We start from the raw sequence: 20,084 nt of genomic DNA, 5'->3' as shown, positions 1-20,084 counted from the left end.
ATATATATATATATATATATATATATATATATATATATATATATATATATATATAGACTGTCAACACGACGGTTCTAGGTTCAATCCTTGGCTTGGGAGAGATACTAGTCTAGCGGCACTGATGAGTTGTGATACAACGAAACAGGACTGTATGTCGATGACTACAAATATATATATATATATATATATATATATATATATATATATATATATAAGTAATGACATCCAAAGGATGTAGTGTTTACCTGATATACCCAATCGTAAACTTCAATCTAATATAAATACTAGGATTTATAAATAGATAATTTTATCCCAACCGAATTAAAAAAAGCTCAATATGCAATAGAGAGTAGAGCTTATTATAATGGAAAGAAAATTAAAACTGTAAGTTGAAGTTTACAATCAAATCTATTGTTCGACTGAATACTACCAAAAACAAGCAAGAATAGCATTTTTTTAACTCTGCTGAATAAGGACTTTATAAATTGTTTTTTTTTTTTAGTATTCAGTCGAACAATAAATTTGATTGTAAACTTATACTTACAGTTTTAATTTTCTTTCTCTTATATATATATATATATATATATATATATATATATAGAGATAGAGAGAGAGAGAGAGAAAGAGAGAGAGAGAAAGAGAGAGAGAAAGAGATAATATGCACGTTTTTTAAAGATGTAAATTCATTCAGATTATTATATTTCCTATACAAACCTGATGACGTCTGTAATTGGAACATGAAGAATCCTGTTGTCCAAAGTTTCTATGTCGACGTTGCATCCAAGCAATGCCTTCTCCAATGAGATTCTACATGTATAGATCAGGTCGTAACCCTCGCGTCGAAATGATTCGTGCAGCTGATCCTTTACTGTGAATATAACATCAGCTGTTAAAAAAGAAATTTAATGAGTATAAAACATTTCAATATAAAATACGTTTTTAAATAAATGTTATTTTAATGGGACTTTTGAAAAGTAAAATTTCCCTTTACTAAATCCAGATGTTGTTTTCTGTTTGCTTTTTATTGTACGATATCAGGTATACGTTGTAGTGTAAGATGGGAAGATCCGATAATGAAAACACTGGTTTATTCTTACGCCAGGAAGTCCACATGCAATCGTACAATAAAAACGCAAAAGAAAAAAAAATGCTTTTACAAAGAGAACTTTAATTTTCGGAAGTTTAGATTAAAATAGAGTGGCTAATGATACATTACCTGACAGTACATCGTTCAAACTCCACGGCTAAATATTCACGGAGTACATAAGTTGGAAAAGATATATTGAGGGCATTGCCAAGGTTGCTGCAAAGAAGGTGGGCTCTTTCTACCGTGCTAGAAAATTACTTACGCCTGAGAGTATGCTGTACATTTAAAAGGCTACCATTCGCTCATTTATGGAGTATTGTTGTCACATTTCGGCAGTTGCATTTTCTACTAGTCTCTTACTCTTAAACAAGGTTCGAAAATGTCAACAACCTAATATGGTCCCGAACTATCAGCTAGGCCTCCATCTCTGTCCAATCGATAAAATGTTGCATATCTCTGCCTTTTTTACAAGTATTTTAATGTTGGATGCCCCCACAAACTACAAGCCCTTGTATTTCCTCGGCGTAAATAACCCCGACAAAACCGACAAGCAGCAAAATCCCACCCCTTCAGAGTAGAGATCCTCAGATGCCAGAAAGCTTCCTACTCTGATAGTTTCTCCTCTATGACTGCCAGACTTTAGAATCCCTTCCAGGTTCCTGCTTCCCTGACTGTACTGACATGCAGAAGTTCAAACGTTATGTAAACAGACATCTTGTTGCTCCACTCCCTACATAGTATCCCTGAAAATTATTCAAGATAGTATCCCCTTAAACCAAAGTTGCACTGTGTCTTGTTTTGGGTGAAAATGTAATAAAAAACATAGAAAAAAAAAAGGATTTTCTTTTAAAATAATGCATGGTTATTTTTTTCTTAAAAGAAATATGTTAATGAAACAATGATTTAAAACGTCTTTTTTTACATAGGAGTCACCACTTATCAAGGCCCGAAAGCCACTCGAGTATAAGGGTTAATGAGTGTAAAGGTCAATGGGATAATATCATAGTAATCGTTAGTAGTGGAAATTTGGTAAATTGGATTACTTAAGGGGACGGTTCATCAAGAATTTGTTTACGTTGGACATGAAGACTTCCAAATTGTAGTCAGCTGGAAAGCAGGCAAACGGAAGCGAGTTCCAGAGGCGTGTAGTTCTAAGAAAGAAACATTGTTCATGGAATCTACGTTTAGATATAGACACAGATAAACAGTGGGGGAAATTATTGATAGTGGTTTCAGCTAGACGAGTATTTTTCCTGAAAGTTTGGCGCGGAGGGATCATAGATTCGAGCTCGGATGAGCACTAGCCATGAAAATAACGATAAAGCAGAGACAGATTCGCAACGTCTCTTCTGCGAGAAAAATGTTACAGGAAAGAGAAAAAGGTCATTCCCCACTAGGTCTATTTTGAACTCTGTCAAGGCATGATATGTCCAGATGTGGCAACAGTACTCCATCCTTGGATGTATCTGGCTTTTATATAGGTAGAGAATTATATCATCAGTGAAATATCTATTAGGGCGGTACAAGGATCCTACCATTTTTTCCAGCGACCTTGGTAAGGAATTTGATGTACGTGTTCCATGTCTACTCTTCTACAGATATAAAAGTTATGACTTGATTTTTCGATAATTCTTTTTCTTAATCTAATTGCAAATTTGTGTAATTTCGATATTTATTCTTTAAACTTCAATGACAACAAAAAAACAAAATAATAAATCATTGTCAACGTATGTTTATTTAATTAGTCTGCAGGATGTTAGACACAGGGTAAGCGTAGTTTTAAAAGCACCTTAACTTGGTGAATTGGTTTCCTTTCTTAAAATGTATGAGCGGCCCCTCCGATAATTTCTGATAGGGACGTCTTAGGCAATTAGTAATAACCCCTTTCTTGGCGAGAAGGCAAAACCTGGGAGTCTTGAACTTTGAGTCTGAACAGAGGTGTGGTTGGCTAAAGGGGTAACGGCACGGATAAATAACCTGAATCCAGTTCGTTCCATATAAATACTTTCATCTTCGGATTAGGAAAACCTTCACGTGGTCCATCCCCTAAGTCTACGATGTATTTCTAGAATTAATTCTAACTAGAAAGATATTGAGGAAACCTCGTTCATAGCATCGTTCAATGTTAACAGACGATGGATACCCCCTGTAATATTGCCTGCGCGTTTAATTATGATGCAAGGGTTGCCGAGCGATCTTTTTAATTCCGGCAGGCATATTATATAGAATGGCGCCCAAAAGTTGTTTGGACATATTTTTCTCAAGCGCTTTCTATTGATGCATCCGATTATCGTAAGGAGCAATTGTTGTTGTCTTTTCTGTTTCTTTTCCTTGGAGGCTGTATATATATATATATATATATATATATATATATATATATATATATATATATATATATATATAATTGGCTATGAAGGTGAGTGAGGGATGGTTGGGGGCGAATCGAAAAGCTATTCAAAAAGATCTGAAAAAGGAATAACACTGTCGTTTTCAACCAGACGTGTCTAAAAATATATCTGTGTGTAATTATATAAAACTAATCAAAGTAGATTAATAGAGGAGATCAAAAACTATATTAGTAATATACAGAGAAAAAATCTAATTTGAATTTATAATATTTTTATCTATACTCTTATAAATTTGGGTTTTATATGTGTATTGATACATATACGGCTGGAGGTGTTTCTGTTTTAGCAAAAGGCATTTATTACGATTAGTTTCCAAACAATGCCTGCTTCTTTTTTTTATTATTATTATATCTTCTGCCTTTAGATTAACAACGCCCTACCGTCTTGACACCAGTTTAAGACTCTTTCGTCACCACCATGGAGCCACACGTCCATATCACCCAACTCGCATTTTTTTCTCTCCTCTGATCTCACGTTGGCATTAGCCAATCTTTTTTTGCCTTCGAATTTACACGTCTATCTCTTTCAACGCCAGCTTTGCTTCTCTCCAACCGCATGCTGTCCTTTTTTCTTTTTCTTACCACGAAAACGCGCGCCACTTCCTAATTCGCATATGTACTTGTTCGGCTACTGCTGCTAATATTTTCGCAAGCCAACTATACTACAGCTCTTACTGATATTTACCACGTGCTCATGCGCACTCCGTTACGTATATAATCATTCACAGAAGCACACTTGATTAAACTCTCATCATTTCGTGGACATAGTATTTTGGAAAGCATTCTCTTACTTCTTTGTGAAGAAACGTACATCAGAAATGAATTTATTATTATTGTTTCTGTTATTGTTTGTTTTTTTCGAACAATAATTTCTATGTATATTTAGACTTTTTACGGTCATGACGAAAAGTTTAACACCTATGTGCCGTGTTGATTAGCCGAAATCTTTTGCTCTTAGCGGCTATTTGTTTGTTTTGTTTTTTATGGCCAGTATACTGACAACATGCCACGCAAAATTTAAAAAAAAAGGATTGTAGGTATTTTTATAACGAAGACTTTTATATGGGTCGAACATTAGGATTTAACTCGATAAATAGGTTTATCTATAAAAAATAAATATATAACTTAATAAATATATTATATATAATAAGATTTTGCTTAATAAATAAGTTTATTTATAGAAGGAAGAGTCTGCATTTTAACTAGTCGTTATAATATTCAAATTCTAATGCATTTAACATGTGAAAGTACTCATAACTCCTAAGAGCAGAGCATAGCAATAAACAAGTGGATTCGGTATAAACTACCTCTCTCTGACAAGAACAGAAGACTATCACTGTCACAACGTGCGCGTAAAAAAATATATATATTGTTTATATTTGCTTGTAAAACTTATCAATTAGTATTTGCATAAATAAATATGTTTATTTAAAGATCTGCAGTTGAACTGGTTTCTAAATCGTTACAATTATCACATTTTAATGCATTAAACAGTAGAAATGCTTTGTTTATGTGATTCTTCCTTTGTCCTAAAGTTAGCTATTGCATATATCTATAGATTTTTATGTACAGAATTTAATCTTAAAATAATTTACAGATCATTATGATATGTTGGAATATAGTTGTTTGGCGAAAGAGGTTCAAATGTGCGCTATATTTTGAAAGGCAATTGCTAGACGTATGTGTAGTTAGTATAGACAATATTTAGATCAATTTAGTTTGACACATAAAAAGGTAAACTGAGGGTGGATTTAACAGCGCTTATAGGCCTGTGCTAGAAAATATTAGCGGCAGCAGTCGTTAAAGCACTATACAAATTAGCACCTGTGCGCGAGCTTGCGTCACAAGAAAAGGAGAAAAAATACACCACGTGGCTAAAGAGAGAAGCAAAGTGGCCTAGGCAAGATGGGCGTGTGAATACAAAGGCGGGGTGGTGAGGAGAAACTTTTAAAAAGCACAGGTGTGTACAAAATCTTTGGAAATATAATGAAATGCGTTGTTTTTGAGAACCACGAATAAATGCATTTTATTTTCACTTTTAAAAAATGTCGAGATGGATTTTAATTTCTTTCCTTTGTTTGTTCCTTCGACGTTACATGAAGGCCAATCAGAAGCATTTTGATTCCTCGCATTGCAGTAAGTTTGTCACAATTTAAAGTTCCTTTGGAACATTTAGGAGGCATAATATGCACGCAAAATACCATTTGAAAATCCAACTAGTTCATATAGGCTTTAAATGTGATCCAGAGGCATTACTAATACAGATTCTCTCAATTTCAATTATTTCTTATGGTGCCTTAAACTTAAGTCTTAAATTGTAGAAATTGTTATCAAAATACTTACGTAATCAAAATTGGAATAAGGACTCTACAGATAAAGTTAATAGCACTATATCTTAATTTTAATCTTTATTCGTTAAGGGCCAGGATGGTGGTGGTTTATCTGTTGAGACTGAGTATTTTGGCGTGATTTAATTTTCTCCTATGATTACAATGGGAGATTATTTCGTTTTTGAGATTAATAATTAATTATCTTTAGAAGATATTAAGGCTGCCTCAGAAATTCAGAGTTGATAGAATTTATATATCCGTTCTGCTATTGCTGTGGCTCCAGCTTATAATATGCATTCATACCCTCTTATAACCATTTTTATATCCGATCCGGCAATAAGATAATTTTAAACAACTTTTGAATATTTTTAGTCCCTAAGTTTTCATTTTCCTCTATTTTCAGCATATGATAACATTCTTGCCGTACATTACGCTTGACTGCTGTTATCAAATGTTAGTGTGTTTCTTATAGATGCTAGTTTTGTTTTTGTGTGACTATACTATATATTATCTTTTTGCATCATATATTTCTTTTACTGACATTATCCCGAGTTCGACGATAAGGTATTACTTTGAGTAGTCAAGAAAAAAACATCCACAAGTCCATGCCTTTTGTTATATTTAACCTCGCCGCTGTATTATGCCATTCAAAATTAAGTATGTCAATGAATTGTAAACTTTTTTTGGGTCTTCAATCTTTTCTCTCTTTCTTACACTTTCTTTTCTCTTCCTATTTAATCTTTTCGTACGCCTTTTTTATTATAAATTGTTACATTTCTTTTATCTAGATCTTTTTTCCGACTCCGCTACGGCTGAGTTTTTGTATGTTCTAGTATGGCCTATAAACTTTTCTGCCCTGAGACTTTTGTGTTCGATAGCTTGGATAAGGCTTTTTTTCTTTTTTGATAAGTTTTATTTTTGTATTAAGACCATATTTCGGATCAATGTAAGGTGAATATATGAAATCAAACTATCTAATTTTTTATTCAAATGATCTTATGGGGCCATGTTTTGCTGAATCTAATTGTTGTGGTGGCAACCACTTATTTGCATATGCGAATAACATAACACTATAAATGGTAAGCCTAGGTTGGCCTTGGGTGTCTTACTCAAATGCCACCAGAAGTGACGCAGAAGAGCGTACATGTCCTCCCACCAAGACTCTCTGACTCGACACCGTCATTTGTACATATTGTAAATATACCTTTTCTTTAATACACTTATTATTGCGTTATCTTGTTGTTTGCGTCTTCATTGTATTTCCTTACTAATTATTGTTCAACCTTGCAACCACAACACTAATACATTAAGCTTTCTGGTGTGTAAAAACTTTCATATTTTGCATGCTTTAAACACTGATAATTTGACATGCATGCAGATCCAAATTTAACGGGTGAATGGCTAACATGCAGAAGTTTTTCGAATTTAAATTCAGATTCTTATCATCAGCTTTTTATGTTTTGGATTATCTTCTTTAATTTCGAGACTGATATTTTACAGACTTATTTGCAAAATCTTAGAAATTTCTATATATTTGTGTGTATTTTGTTTTCATCTGCCTCACTCACTCGTTTTTCTTTTCAAACTCTCCTTTTTTTCTCTAATCACCATTTTTTATTTGATTTTCCTACTGATATATACTTATATATCTTTTATGCTTTTTATTTCTAAAGTGAATTACCTTTAAGCTGATCTTTTTTTTTTTGTATAACGATGACTTTTCTCCTCTTCTGATGAAATCATTTGGGATCGAAATGCCTTGATTCAATGATGTCCTTTTCGCCTTTTCAACTTTTTGTGATCGTCTGATATAATAAAGTTTTTATGTAACTTTTATTACTCATCTTTAAAGTATATTTATTGCTCCTTTTAACTGTGTAGAGCTTTAACTATCTTGAAAAATTGGTTTACTTAAAGATTGTATCTTTGCCAGATTTCATTTATCATATGTATATATATGTGTGTATGTGTGTGTATAAATCATGTGAATTTGCCTCGTTGAAAACATTTGAAAGTTAAAAATTCTTAAATGTAAAGAAAGCCATCAGAATACTATTTTTTTAGTAAATAAAAGTAATGTTTATTCAAATAAAAATTTTACAAAGAAACCGTCTTCATGTATTAAAGTGTTTTTATTTGTTTGTTTTTTTCTTCATTGGATTTAGATTTTAAAAAAACGCAGAAGTCCTCATTACATCAGAGACATGCTACCGTAAAATAAAACATCAGGACGTGGCGATGAAGAAAAACAAAAAAAAAACAATTTATTACCTGAAGATGGTTTCTTTGTAAACCGTAAATTTGTTTTTAAATAAACATTACGTTTATTTACTAAAAGAAAATGGCATTGTTTTGGCTTTCTGACCATTTTAAATTATATATATATATATATATATATATATATATATATATATATATATATATATATATATATATATATATATATATATATTGCCGTTTTATCTGTTTGGTTACATATGTTTCGGATATTGGACCATGTTTACAATCCAACAGCCTCGGCAGACCTTACAGAAAAAAAAAGGTTTTTACTAATTACTAGTTTTATATATATATATATATATATATATATATATATATATATTTACATATATATATATATATTTACATATATATATATATAGAGAGAGAGAGTAAGAGAGAGAGAGAGCGAGAAAGGGGGTAGAGAACAGGAGCAAGGAAGAGATATGAAGAAGTGTGTGGTAGGCAGGTAGAGATAGACAGAGAAACAGAGAGATAGAGAGAGAAGGAGAGGGAGAGGGAGACATCGAGAAAGAGCATGAGAAAGGAAGAGATATGAAGAAATAAAGTGTGTGGTAGGCAGGTAGAGAGAGACAGAGAAAGAGAGATAGAGAGAGAAAGAAATGACAGAATGATTGAGGAGAGAGAAGAAAATAGGGAGACAATTAAAAGCACATGTGTGTATGCGTCTGCCAAAGTTCGTGTTGTCAATTACATGCTTGGGTTTCCCAAAAGGTAAAAAAGGCTAATTATTTTTACAAGTGATTAAATCATTAGATTGTTTTAGGGGCATTTTCATCAAATCATTTCATCCAAACGATGTCTGCAATTTCATGTTTCATATTGCAAGAATATAACTGAAATCCGTGTATCAAATCTCGTTGCATTTTAATCGCTTTTTACTCATTTCATTAACACGGTTTTAAAATTGAACCCAGCGCTTGAAACTAATTACGAATTAGAGAACATTAAAAAAATAACTCAATATTGAGCCATTGATTGCATGGCCTTTGAATCAAATCAAACGTATTATTATTATTATTATTATTATTATTATTATTATTATTATTATTATTCGTAGTAGTAGTAGTAGTAGTAGTAGTAGTAGTAGTAGTAGCAGCAGCAGTAGTTATGGATATTTGCACTTATTAATTATTATTAGGTATTATTAGTTATTCTTACAATTAGTTATTATTATAAGCCATTATTATTATTAGTTATAATTAATTGCTATTAATATTAGTTATTATTAGATAGTAGTAGTAGTAGTAGTAGTAGTAGTAGTAGTTCTGTTCTATTTGTTTGTTTTACGGCATATCAACCCTTTTCAGGTTATTTAATGCCGAAACTAGTGATTTTGAAGACCTACAGAGTAGACCTGGGAGAAATGGCATTTAAAGGGTGGCTCCACACTCCCCAAAGCCTGCAAGCTGGGGCCTCACCATCGGATATATTTTAAGGTCATATTCAGGACCAGTAGTAGTAATAGTTATTATTACTATTAGTTAATATTATTAGTTATTATGATTAGTTATTATTATTATTAGTTATTATTATTATTATTGTTTATTACTATTATTTACTATTACTAGATATTATCATTATTATTATTATTATTATTATTATTATTATTATAGTTATTGTTATATCTTATTAACTGTTGTTATTATTATTATTATTTGTTATTGTTATTAGTATTATTGCTATAATACTTATTAGTTACTATTAGTTATTATTATTATCAGTAGTAGTAGTAGTAGTAGTAGTAGTTTTGCTTAAAACTAAATTAAACAAAATATAAGCTACATTTGTACTTCTCTCGCTTAGCAATCGTGTTTCAAAATATCACAACGATTCGCTAATTAATTTCCTATTGAATCATGTAGACACAAATATATAAACATACCTAACTTTTTAAAGATAGATATACGTGGTACATAAGGTTAGAACACATTGATACCGTCGGGATCACATCCAAACAAAATGAACTCTAATTATTGGCCTACATCGGACTCTCTTCAGCCTTTATTCATACATGTCTCCCCAAAAGAGATATATATTTATTCATCTTGATGTATTTAATTTTATTAAATTTTATTTTATTGGAAGAATTCATTTTAACTGATCCCATAGATATATCATTTTCGATGCAATCCTCTGTCTGCATAAGAGACAAATAAGTTCTACGATGAATTATTCTTGTCACATCTGAAGAACTACTTTCCTGTCTCAACAGGGTATAAAACCGACTTTGAAAATTTGGGGGTGATGTCCTTTCTCTCTGCTACGTCTTTCTCACAGAAGTCACGATGCGAGCGTCTTCCTGCTCTATCGTAATTTTCAACGCAAATGCCTAATTGAGCTTTAATCTGTGGTTTCCTCCTGCAAGGCATCATCGACAAACACTCAACTAGCTACAACAACTATCAACGATTTCCTTTATTCTCTATCTGTGCGTAAAACTAAGCGAAAATTCCATAAGCAGATTTCTTTCCTAGAACTGCTTGTCTGTGGAGCACAATACCACAGATCTGCTTCTCAGCTGACTATAACATGATCAATTTCAAGTCCACCGTTAACAATTTCATGACAATCCGCCCTCTAAAACAAATGAGCTTGTCTAATTTCTCAGATCATGTTACCAATTAACCCTTTCTACCATGAATGGCCGCTGGGCTTTAATTAACGCTGCCAATATGGTAAAGAAAAATCAATTTCAATTCCGCGGCTCGAAGTCTTACAACATGATAGTATTTGGTAAATATTGAAAACATATGATGCTTTATGATTTAAAAATGCAATTTTTGAAAGCAAAGCGATACGAGAAATTCATTTTATTTATGGAAAATAATCAATGAACGTTCAGCAGATAATTTATAGAAATGAAAAATTTGCTAACAGAGATGAAGGCAGGTCTAGACGTAATATTGTATATTAAGACACTGCGGGCTGGTTTTCCTGTGTTTCCGTGTAACTGCAGGTATCGATGAGAGTCAGACTAATGTACAATATTTTGTTGGTAGCTGAATGCTTGATTCTTCACCAGGGCTATCAACGGTATTTTTATCGTGACGCCATCACTATATGGGGTGACTACCACGGCTTAAGAGAGTCCCATCTACTCTCGAGAGAAGGATAGGCCGCGCCAGTTTTACAACCTGGTATTCTACCTCGCGGTAAAGCATTAGGCCTCGAAATACCATGGTATCAAGAGTTCCCAGTTACCCAATACCCGGAATTGATGTATACCCCTAATTGAATACATGAATAAATCTCTCTCTCTCTCTCTCTCTCTCTCTCTCTCTCTCTCTCTCTCTCTCTCTCTCTCTCTCTAATATATATATATATATATATATATATATATATATATATATATATATATATATATATATATATATATTACTATATAGTTTTATACCTTCATTTTCTCCCCATCAGTTTGCCTCAAACTCTACCTTGGACCCACCAAGCCCTTTTCTCCCTGAGTTCCCTCTGCGGACAGAAACCCCACCAGATGATCTGAAAATCACCCCTTCTCAAGTACATGGTATCATAAAAACCTAGACACCTCAAAAGCATGTGGATCTGATCTCATCCCGGCTGTGCTATTAAAAATCTTCCGCTGAGGTTGCTCCAATTCTCTCTAAACTTTTTAACAAATGCTTTAACGAATCTTGCTTTCATAGATGCTGGAAAACTGCTTCTGTGGTACCAGTTTACAAAAACTCAGGCGAAAGAACTGGTCCATCAAATTATCACCCAATAAGCATCCTCCGTCTTTTCGCCAAAATATTTGAGTCTTTAATTAATCAAGCTCTGGTCCACCACGTTACAGTTGCTAAACTTCTGTCTGATCACCAATGTGGATTTAGGCAAGCCTGTTCTACTGCAGATATTCTAACTGTAATCTCTGAAAGTTCATACCATGCACTGGAAGGGGAGGGGGCAGTAGCCCTAGATATATCTAAGGCTTTTGGCAGGGTATGACATGATTGTCTTCTCATGAAAATAAAATCCCATGGTATTACTGGACGAATGCTTAGCATAATAAAATTCTTCTTAAATGAGTAATGAATCCATATATATATATATATATATATATATATATATATATAGTAGCAGGCTTACCTGTGTTGCCCAGAGAATCTTTCATTTTTGTCCTCATAGATAACGTAATACGTGACATCATACATGACGTAATCTGCTATTATATCATACATAACATATATGCTATGACGTCATTGTGAACAAACAAACAAAGAGACGGGAATACGGATTTGTGTGTGGGTGTGTGAAGAGAGAGAGAGGGGGTGTATTTGTGTGTATATGTGGACTCAACGTCCAGTAAAATACAAAATAATAAGACATGAAATAATGACACACTGTTTTATTTATTAGTTTCTGTGCAACCCTTAGTCTGGTATTCAAAAGTACGTGTGAACATATAAGCTTTTAAAAGGTGTGAAAGTGTTGAAACTGGTCGGTGATCTTGACTTTTGACAATGAAGAGTGAAAGGAAATCAATGTTTCAATTAGGTCTAATTTTCGCAGACAATTTTTCGTATTTTCAATTATTTTCAAGAAACACGTACTTCAATTGCAAATTTTATAGACATATATATGCATATATACATACCCATATTTATATATAAAGATAGATAGATAGATAAATAGATAGATGAATAGATAGATAAATATATATAGATTAATATAGATATATGTATATATTTTATTGTTTTCTTGTAAATATTCCAAGAGTAATGATTTTTCAGGTATAGCAGTATAGACAATAATTTAATATAAATAGTACAATTTCAAAGGTAATACATGTGCCTGATACTCAATGATATTTAGAGCATATATATATATGTGTGTGTGTGTGTGTGTGTGTGTGTGTGTGCGTGTGTGTGCGTGTGTGTGTGTGTGTGTGTGTGTGTGTGTGTGTGTGTGTGTGTGTGTGCGTATGTGTGTGTGTGTTTTAAAGTTCAATTCACACTTTTTGAAAACACGTAGTATTATTTTCTGATAAAAGTATATGTTACAGATCTGTTTTGTTAGCAATCTTCAATAAACAGTAAAAATATGTTATCACTATATTTTAAAATTTATAAAACTCGTCAGACAATTCTATGAAGAAAAGACATCTTCCATCAAACAAAGCTTCTTTCTTAGAACTGCACGCCTGTGGAATTGTCTTCCGTTTTCCTGCTTTCCGGCTGACTACAATATGGTTGTCTTCAAGTCTAACGTAAATAAGTTCTTGATGAGCCGTTCCATATAAGTTATCAAATTTACCAAATTTTCATTACTAATGATTACTATATTGTCCAATTTCTACTGTACACTCTTTAACCCTTATCCTTGAGTGGCCTCTTGGCCTTGATAATGTGGTGATGCCTATGTAAAAAAAAAAAAAAAATCACAATCTTTACATGTCAGAAACAGCTAAAATCATACCCCTGATGTCGAAGGTGTACTTTTCGTTGTTGGACAGCTCTCAATTTATTTTATTTCTACATTTTATTTTTTCGTTATATATATATATATATATATATATATATATATATATATATATATATATATATTATTGTACATTATTATACATGTTTCAGTAGAATCTCAATTTAGAGATCCACCTCATCAGATCGGAAAACATGTTAGCCTTCTCGGCTGTTGTCCAAGCAATCTCATGATTGTTGGATAGTGGTAGAATAGTTGACTGCCCATCATTTCCTACATTGTTGTAGACTTTCCAGAAATCATATGTAATTTCTGTGCTTCGATGCGTTTTCTGGTATTCTCTATTAGCTGTTGCTATTTCTTTCTTACAATTACTTCTAGCTTCTATAAACTTTTGTCTATTTATACAGGACTTATGTCGGTTAAATCTGCAGTATGCATGATACCTTTAAGCAATGACAGCTGTACAAGTAGAAGTAAACCTTTGGGAGAGAGTAGGGTTTGCTATAGAATTTCCGCATGAGAACATGTGCTTCAATGTCTGTTTTGAACTATTCAGTGGTCTTGTTTGCGTGCTGTTCAGCGGGAAGAGAAAAGATACTTCCCCATGGGGCATCTCTGATGAGATCTCCGATGGCTTTCCAGTCAGCCTTCTTATAAACCTTGTCGTTTTAAGCAAAGCTCTTCAGTTTTGTAGTTGAGAATTTATGGCGATTTCTACCATTATCACAGCGAGATCAGCATTCCCGAGTGGTCTATGGGCATTCGTTACACAATCATCGGGAACTGTGGTTAAAAACATATCGAAGTGAAGCATGTTGATCTTGCTGATCTAGGAATCGTGTCGGAAACGTAACCATTTGGGAAAGGGAATGAAATATAGAGAAGCGATGTGTTATGCTACCAGCTGCGTCTGTGTAAGAAGAGAATCCAAGCCAATTAGTGTGGTGGGCATTAAAGTCACAAATACATGTACTTGTGCACTAGTATTAAGGAAAAGACACATATGCAAATGACCAACCCGTGCGCGATGTGACGTCACAGCCGGAGAAGAGAAGAAAAAGAAAAAAGGGGAAAGTGCATCACGATGCAAGAACCAGAAATAATCGCATACCGGCGTAAGATGAACGCGTGGTCCGTGACGGCTATAGACTTGTAATCCCGTGTCGAGACGGCAGGGTTTTCGTAACTAAGACAAAATGAACTCTTTTAAACAAGATGCAATGCATTGTTGGAAATATCATAAAGGCTTTTTATTTTAACTGAAAAAACTGAGTTGAATTTCTTTCCGTTTTTTTTTTTTGTTCCTTTGCGACTGTCTGCATGCAATGCGTGAGTCTATATGAACATGTAACGATCACGTTACATTATGACAGCTTTTTGAGACTTACTACTTCCGTGCTGACTCATAACAAAATGGAAGCGGATATTTTGTTGTCGACACCATCATTGGAATTAGAAGATTATCGTACAGGGTGACGAGCTCCCTTTATCCGGTTTATTTTTTATTGATTCCATCTTTCCTAGATGTTTTGTCTTCACCATGATAGAGCAACTCCATCGACCACTTGTACGATAACTCTCCAGAATCTCAGAAGGAGGCTAACAAGTACTACACCTTGCGCAAGGGTGACCTAGAACTGTGCAAAGTAAGAGGATTACTCTCTCTCTCTCTCTCTCTCTCTTTCTCTCTCTCTCTCTCTCTCTCTCTCTCTGAGGTATTATATATAATGTTTACTTTAATACATCATCTAGTATTCCCAAATGCAGCCCATCTCGCATTGGCTCGGTTCAAAATTGCATGTTATACTATGAAAATTTAAAAATTAAAAATGAAAAAGCGACGCATGGACAAACACCACGTCATTTTAATTTTGAAATATAATAAATGAACGGAAATTTTCGCAGACAGACATACGAATGAATTTTCATTGTATAACACGCATCTCTATTCACATTCATAAAATGTGAATAGAGATGCGTGTTATGCAATGAAAATCTAAAAGACGCGTGTCATACAATGTAAATCTAAAAGCTAAAAATGTAAAAGCGACAGATGAGACCAACACAACGTCATTTTAATTTTTAAATATAACAGATTGACGAATATTCTCTAGGACAGACATACCAACGAATAGAGACTTGAATAGAAATGCCTGTTATACAATGAAAATCGAATACTTAAGGGAGGGACCAAACATCATGCGTGCGGGCAGATATACCAACGAATAGAGCCTTGAATGAAACTCTAAAAGTGAAAAATGTAAAAGCGACGGACGGACCAAAACCACATCATTTTAATTTTGAAATGTAACAGATAGACGGGCATGCGCGCGGACGGACATACCGAAATACATAGAAGAAATAGAGCCTTGAATAGATATGCGCGGATGTATCTCAAAACGTAGCTAAGTAATGATTTACATTCTAATATTAATCAGGCGGTTTGTTGAAGCGTCAACGATTCGGTCAATATTGCAAAAGCCGGATATCCTGGTCAGAGCCTTGTCAGCGGTAGAAAAAGTTCAGGAAATGAAGTTATTCAAAAAAAAAACGACAAATGGTCTTAGACTTTTTTTCCAAATACGAATTCTTACTTTGACTATCTCTATTAGTTTTTCTAGGAAGATTGAGAGATTGATGAAATAGCACCGTGTTCTATAAAATTAGCGAGGCCATGTTGAAATCGTCTCAAATAGACGTATGTATGTTGTATGTGTATATATATATATATATATATATATATATATATATATATATATATATATATATATATATATATATATATATAAATTACAATAAGTTTACCAAGGTAATCAAAATGGTAAACTTAAAATATATTATAAATATTAAAGAGTTAATTTGATTCCTCCGGCCTTGGCAGACGTGTTTTAAATATTCTCTCCAGTGCTTTTTCTGTACACATTTAAACTTTTAAACTTTTCTTTTAATGATTTGGAACTCATTCCATTTGTTATTTTTTCCAAGGAATTCTGCCTTTTGGATCATTTTGGACCATTTCGAACTTACCTGTTGGATTGGAAGTTTTTAATTCGACCGTGTTTGGATTTTACCATTCTTGGATTTTTTACCCTTCACCGGACTATCCATTCATGTGAAATTTTTTTATCATTTTTCTTTTACCTCCTATTCCCCTTACCTCACCCTTTTTTTAACCAAGTAATATATGTGACTTACTTGTAGTTTCACTAAATATTTTTACATGCAAAATCCGATCCCGCATTTTGCCTATTCCTGCCCTCTGATGAGAAGGAGAGTATTTCTTCGAAACTACGCGGATTAAGGACTATCCACTTATCTTGTGCTTCCTTTTTTAAAATTAAATATGTTTTTAACTCTTTTGCAAGATGTCTTTTAACATGTTTTATTAATCATGTGTTCATATATATATATATATATATATATATATATATATATATATATATACACAGTAGTAGTTCGTCTCACTAACGTGATGTACTTGCAATAACCCTTATCCCTGAGTGGCTTCCGGGCCTTGATAAGTGGTGATCACTGTGTAAAAAAAAAAAAAATTCAAATAGAGTGTTCGAAATTACGTATCAGAAACTTTTCGAAAATCGATGAACCAGAAATTTAATCAAAATTATAGAAAAAAAAGCAACTTGCGTTCGGCAAATCGTCTACAATGAATCCTTTAAGTAGTTACACTTACCCGGCGTTGCCCGGGGTTCAGCGATGACATTCAAGTTTTTCTTTTATATTTGTTTTCATGTTTTAGCTGGTCTGTGATGTAAGTGATATAAGTTTTAAGGTCTACGTGAAATTCTATTATAAGTTGAAAGTTCAATCCTTGGCGCGAGCGCTATAAATACAAGCATACAATTACAAATTACTTAAGCTTTCTACCCTGTCATAGCGCTATAAATATATATATATATATATATATATATATATATATATACAGTAGCAGTTTATCCCGGCTTTGTTCGGGTCCTATGGACTGTTCATACCTTTATGTGCATATATATATATATATATATATATATATATATATATATATATATATATATTATTAAGTAGTTTGACTCATGTTCAGGTAACCTACAAGTATTTAGAGCCAAAATTGGCGAAGGAGTTTGGTAGGGCCTGCAAAGGTCAATTCTTTCAACTTTGACCTCTTGGCAGCCAAATTTTGCCCAAAAGCGTATAAAAAGGTTGCTGCACGTCTGAGACCTGTTATGTAAAATTTCAAATGTTTAGACCAAAAACTTGGCTGAATAGTTTGCTAGAGACAGCAAAGATCAAACCTTTTGGACTTTGACCTCTTGGCATCTCAAATTTTCTGCCAAAAACCGATTAAAATGCTTGCCCTATGTCTGAATACACTTGATGTAAAATTTCAAATGTTTAGACCAAACATTGGCTGAGTAATTTGGTAGAGATCGCGGAGGTCAAATCCCTTAACATTTATTGTTTTGTGCTCAAATCAAATTAAAAAGTTTGGTCCATGTGCAAGTAACTTTTATCTAAAATTTCAAGTGTTTAGACACAAAACTAGTGGAGGAGTTTGGTAGAGTTTTCATAGGTCAAATAGTTGGACTTTGACCACTTTATAGCCAAATTTCTGACCGAAAACGAATTAAAAAGATTTTCCCAAATCTTAATATCACTTATGTAAAATCTCGTGTCTGTAGACTGGATGTTTATAGAGTAGTTTGGTAGATAAATGTACACACACACACAATTTCACTTTTATAGATATATAGATATACTTCTAAAAATTTGAGGTTTATTGTATATTGCTATTCATATTAAAAAGCCTTTTTCTATTTATCAAAAAAAAAACTTAGTTATATATAGGTCGTGGAATTGCATTCACTAGCAAGTACGTAAGTTAATAAATTATATTGAGAAACACTTTGGCAAGAGTTCAACACATTTATTTTTCGGAAAGGAAACACAAATGGTGGTGAAACTCCTTAATCCGTAGAGTTTCGAATATATATATATATATATATATATATATATATATATATATATATATATATATATATATATATATATATATATATACACCTATATACAGGGTGACCCAAAAAAACTGGCCCTATGTACACTTTATTAATTATAGAGTTTGGGCCCGTTTATATATATATATATATATATATATATATATATATATATATATATATATATATATATATATATATATATATATATATATATATATACGCGTACGAGTGAATTTATCTATGTAAGTATAAGTACATTTGTGCATTTCTATAAATGATCAGTTCTAGTCAAGTTGAATAAGCAGGAAAAATGTAGAGAAAACCATTTAGCAAATAGAAGCAGCTATTACGAGAAGATAAAAAAACGAACAAACACGATTTATTTATCTGCATTACGTGGATTTATTACCGTATATTTTGCCTTTTTTTCCTCCATAAAAATATCATGAATTCAGATTTTAGTGTCGGATAAGAAATGCAGAAGTCGGGCATAAATGCTCTTGTTCAAATAAAGAACGTATAATTCGACAATGTATCACATTAGGTCATGAGGAAATCTTTGATCAAAGCATGATCGCATGTGTGTGACCATTTAACATCTCTATATGCATGAATGGGTGTACGAAGTATATTCAGCAGATGAGACTCCTGCGTAAGGCACAGCTAACGATTAAATAAATACATTGGAACACAGTATTAAAAAAAAGCTATGTATATTTATTATTTTTCATTAATGCCAGCAATCAAGAGTTTAGTTTTAAACAAAAATGACAATTAAAAGAATCGTTTGCGGCATCGAAAAATAGACGCGTAATATCCCAATCCCCATATTCCAAAATGTTCCGATTTTTCCGATTACGATTAATCGTCCAAACACTATTATCAAGAATGTTAATTTCGATCTTAGTCGATCTACGAAAATGACTTTAATCTTAACAGAACTACACATTTGGAGAAATCATGAAACAAGATGTGTTTTTTGGAGGGGGACAGCGATGAACATACTATTTTATACCGAAGCGTGACAGACTGGCAAATGGCCAAGGCGTGTCATAGACACCTGAAGATGCATCTCGTAATACAAGAAGAAAAAATATAGAAGTAAAATAAAGAGAACTAGCAAGGTCGAGAAAGATAACAGGAGAGCGGTAAACAAGGAAAAAAAGGTCACTCACATTTATGTCGCAGCAGCGGCATTGTACGTATGCAAATGGCCAAACCGTGGCGCGAGGTGACGTCATAGCGGAGGAGGAACGAGAAAATAAATCGAGAGGAAAAAGCATGAGGCAGAGATAGTAGTTTTGGATCGCGTGTCAGCAGGATAGTGTTTTTTTTAATTACGTACCGGCGCGAGAGAGACTTTTAATCATATGGCGGCATGACAGAACTTTTAAGTATGTATTAGCGCGACAGAATTTTTTTTTAAATGCGTGACTTGTTAGTCCTCTGAACTTTTAATGAAATGGTCGAACGGCCGTATGCCGTTGGGCAAGCTGAAGACATAACAGCTGGTTGTAGTTGTGAACTGAGAATATGTTAATTAACAC

General features: G+C 33.1%; 1 protein-coding gene across 1 annotated transcript in view; it reads right to left on the bottom strand.

Moving 5' to 3' along the window:
• Positions 1-12,236, bottom strand: part of LOC145247138 (dnaJ homolog subfamily B member 13-like) — a 36,219-nt gene extending 23,983 nt beyond the window's left edge. The window contains exons 1-2 of the mRNA XM_080108782.1: positions 12,212-12,236; positions 715-886 (exon numbers count right to left, since the gene is read on the bottom strand). Coding sequence (XP_079964908.1) covers positions 715-886; positions 12,212-12,236 — 197 coding nt within the window. The remainder of the gene's footprint in view (positions 1-714; positions 887-12,211) is intronic.
• Between the last annotated feature and the right edge of the window lie 7,848 nt (positions 12,237-20,084).

This window comes from Euprymna scolopes, chromosome 25 (genome assembly GCF_053919585.1).
Source record: "Euprymna scolopes isolate OS-2025 chromosome 25, ASM5391958v1, whole genome shotgun sequence".
In the NCBI taxonomy this organism is placed as follows: domain Eukaryota; kingdom Metazoa; phylum Mollusca; class Cephalopoda; order Sepiida; family Sepiolidae; genus Euprymna; species Euprymna scolopes.
This window is presented reverse-complemented; position numbering and strand designations above follow the sequence as displayed.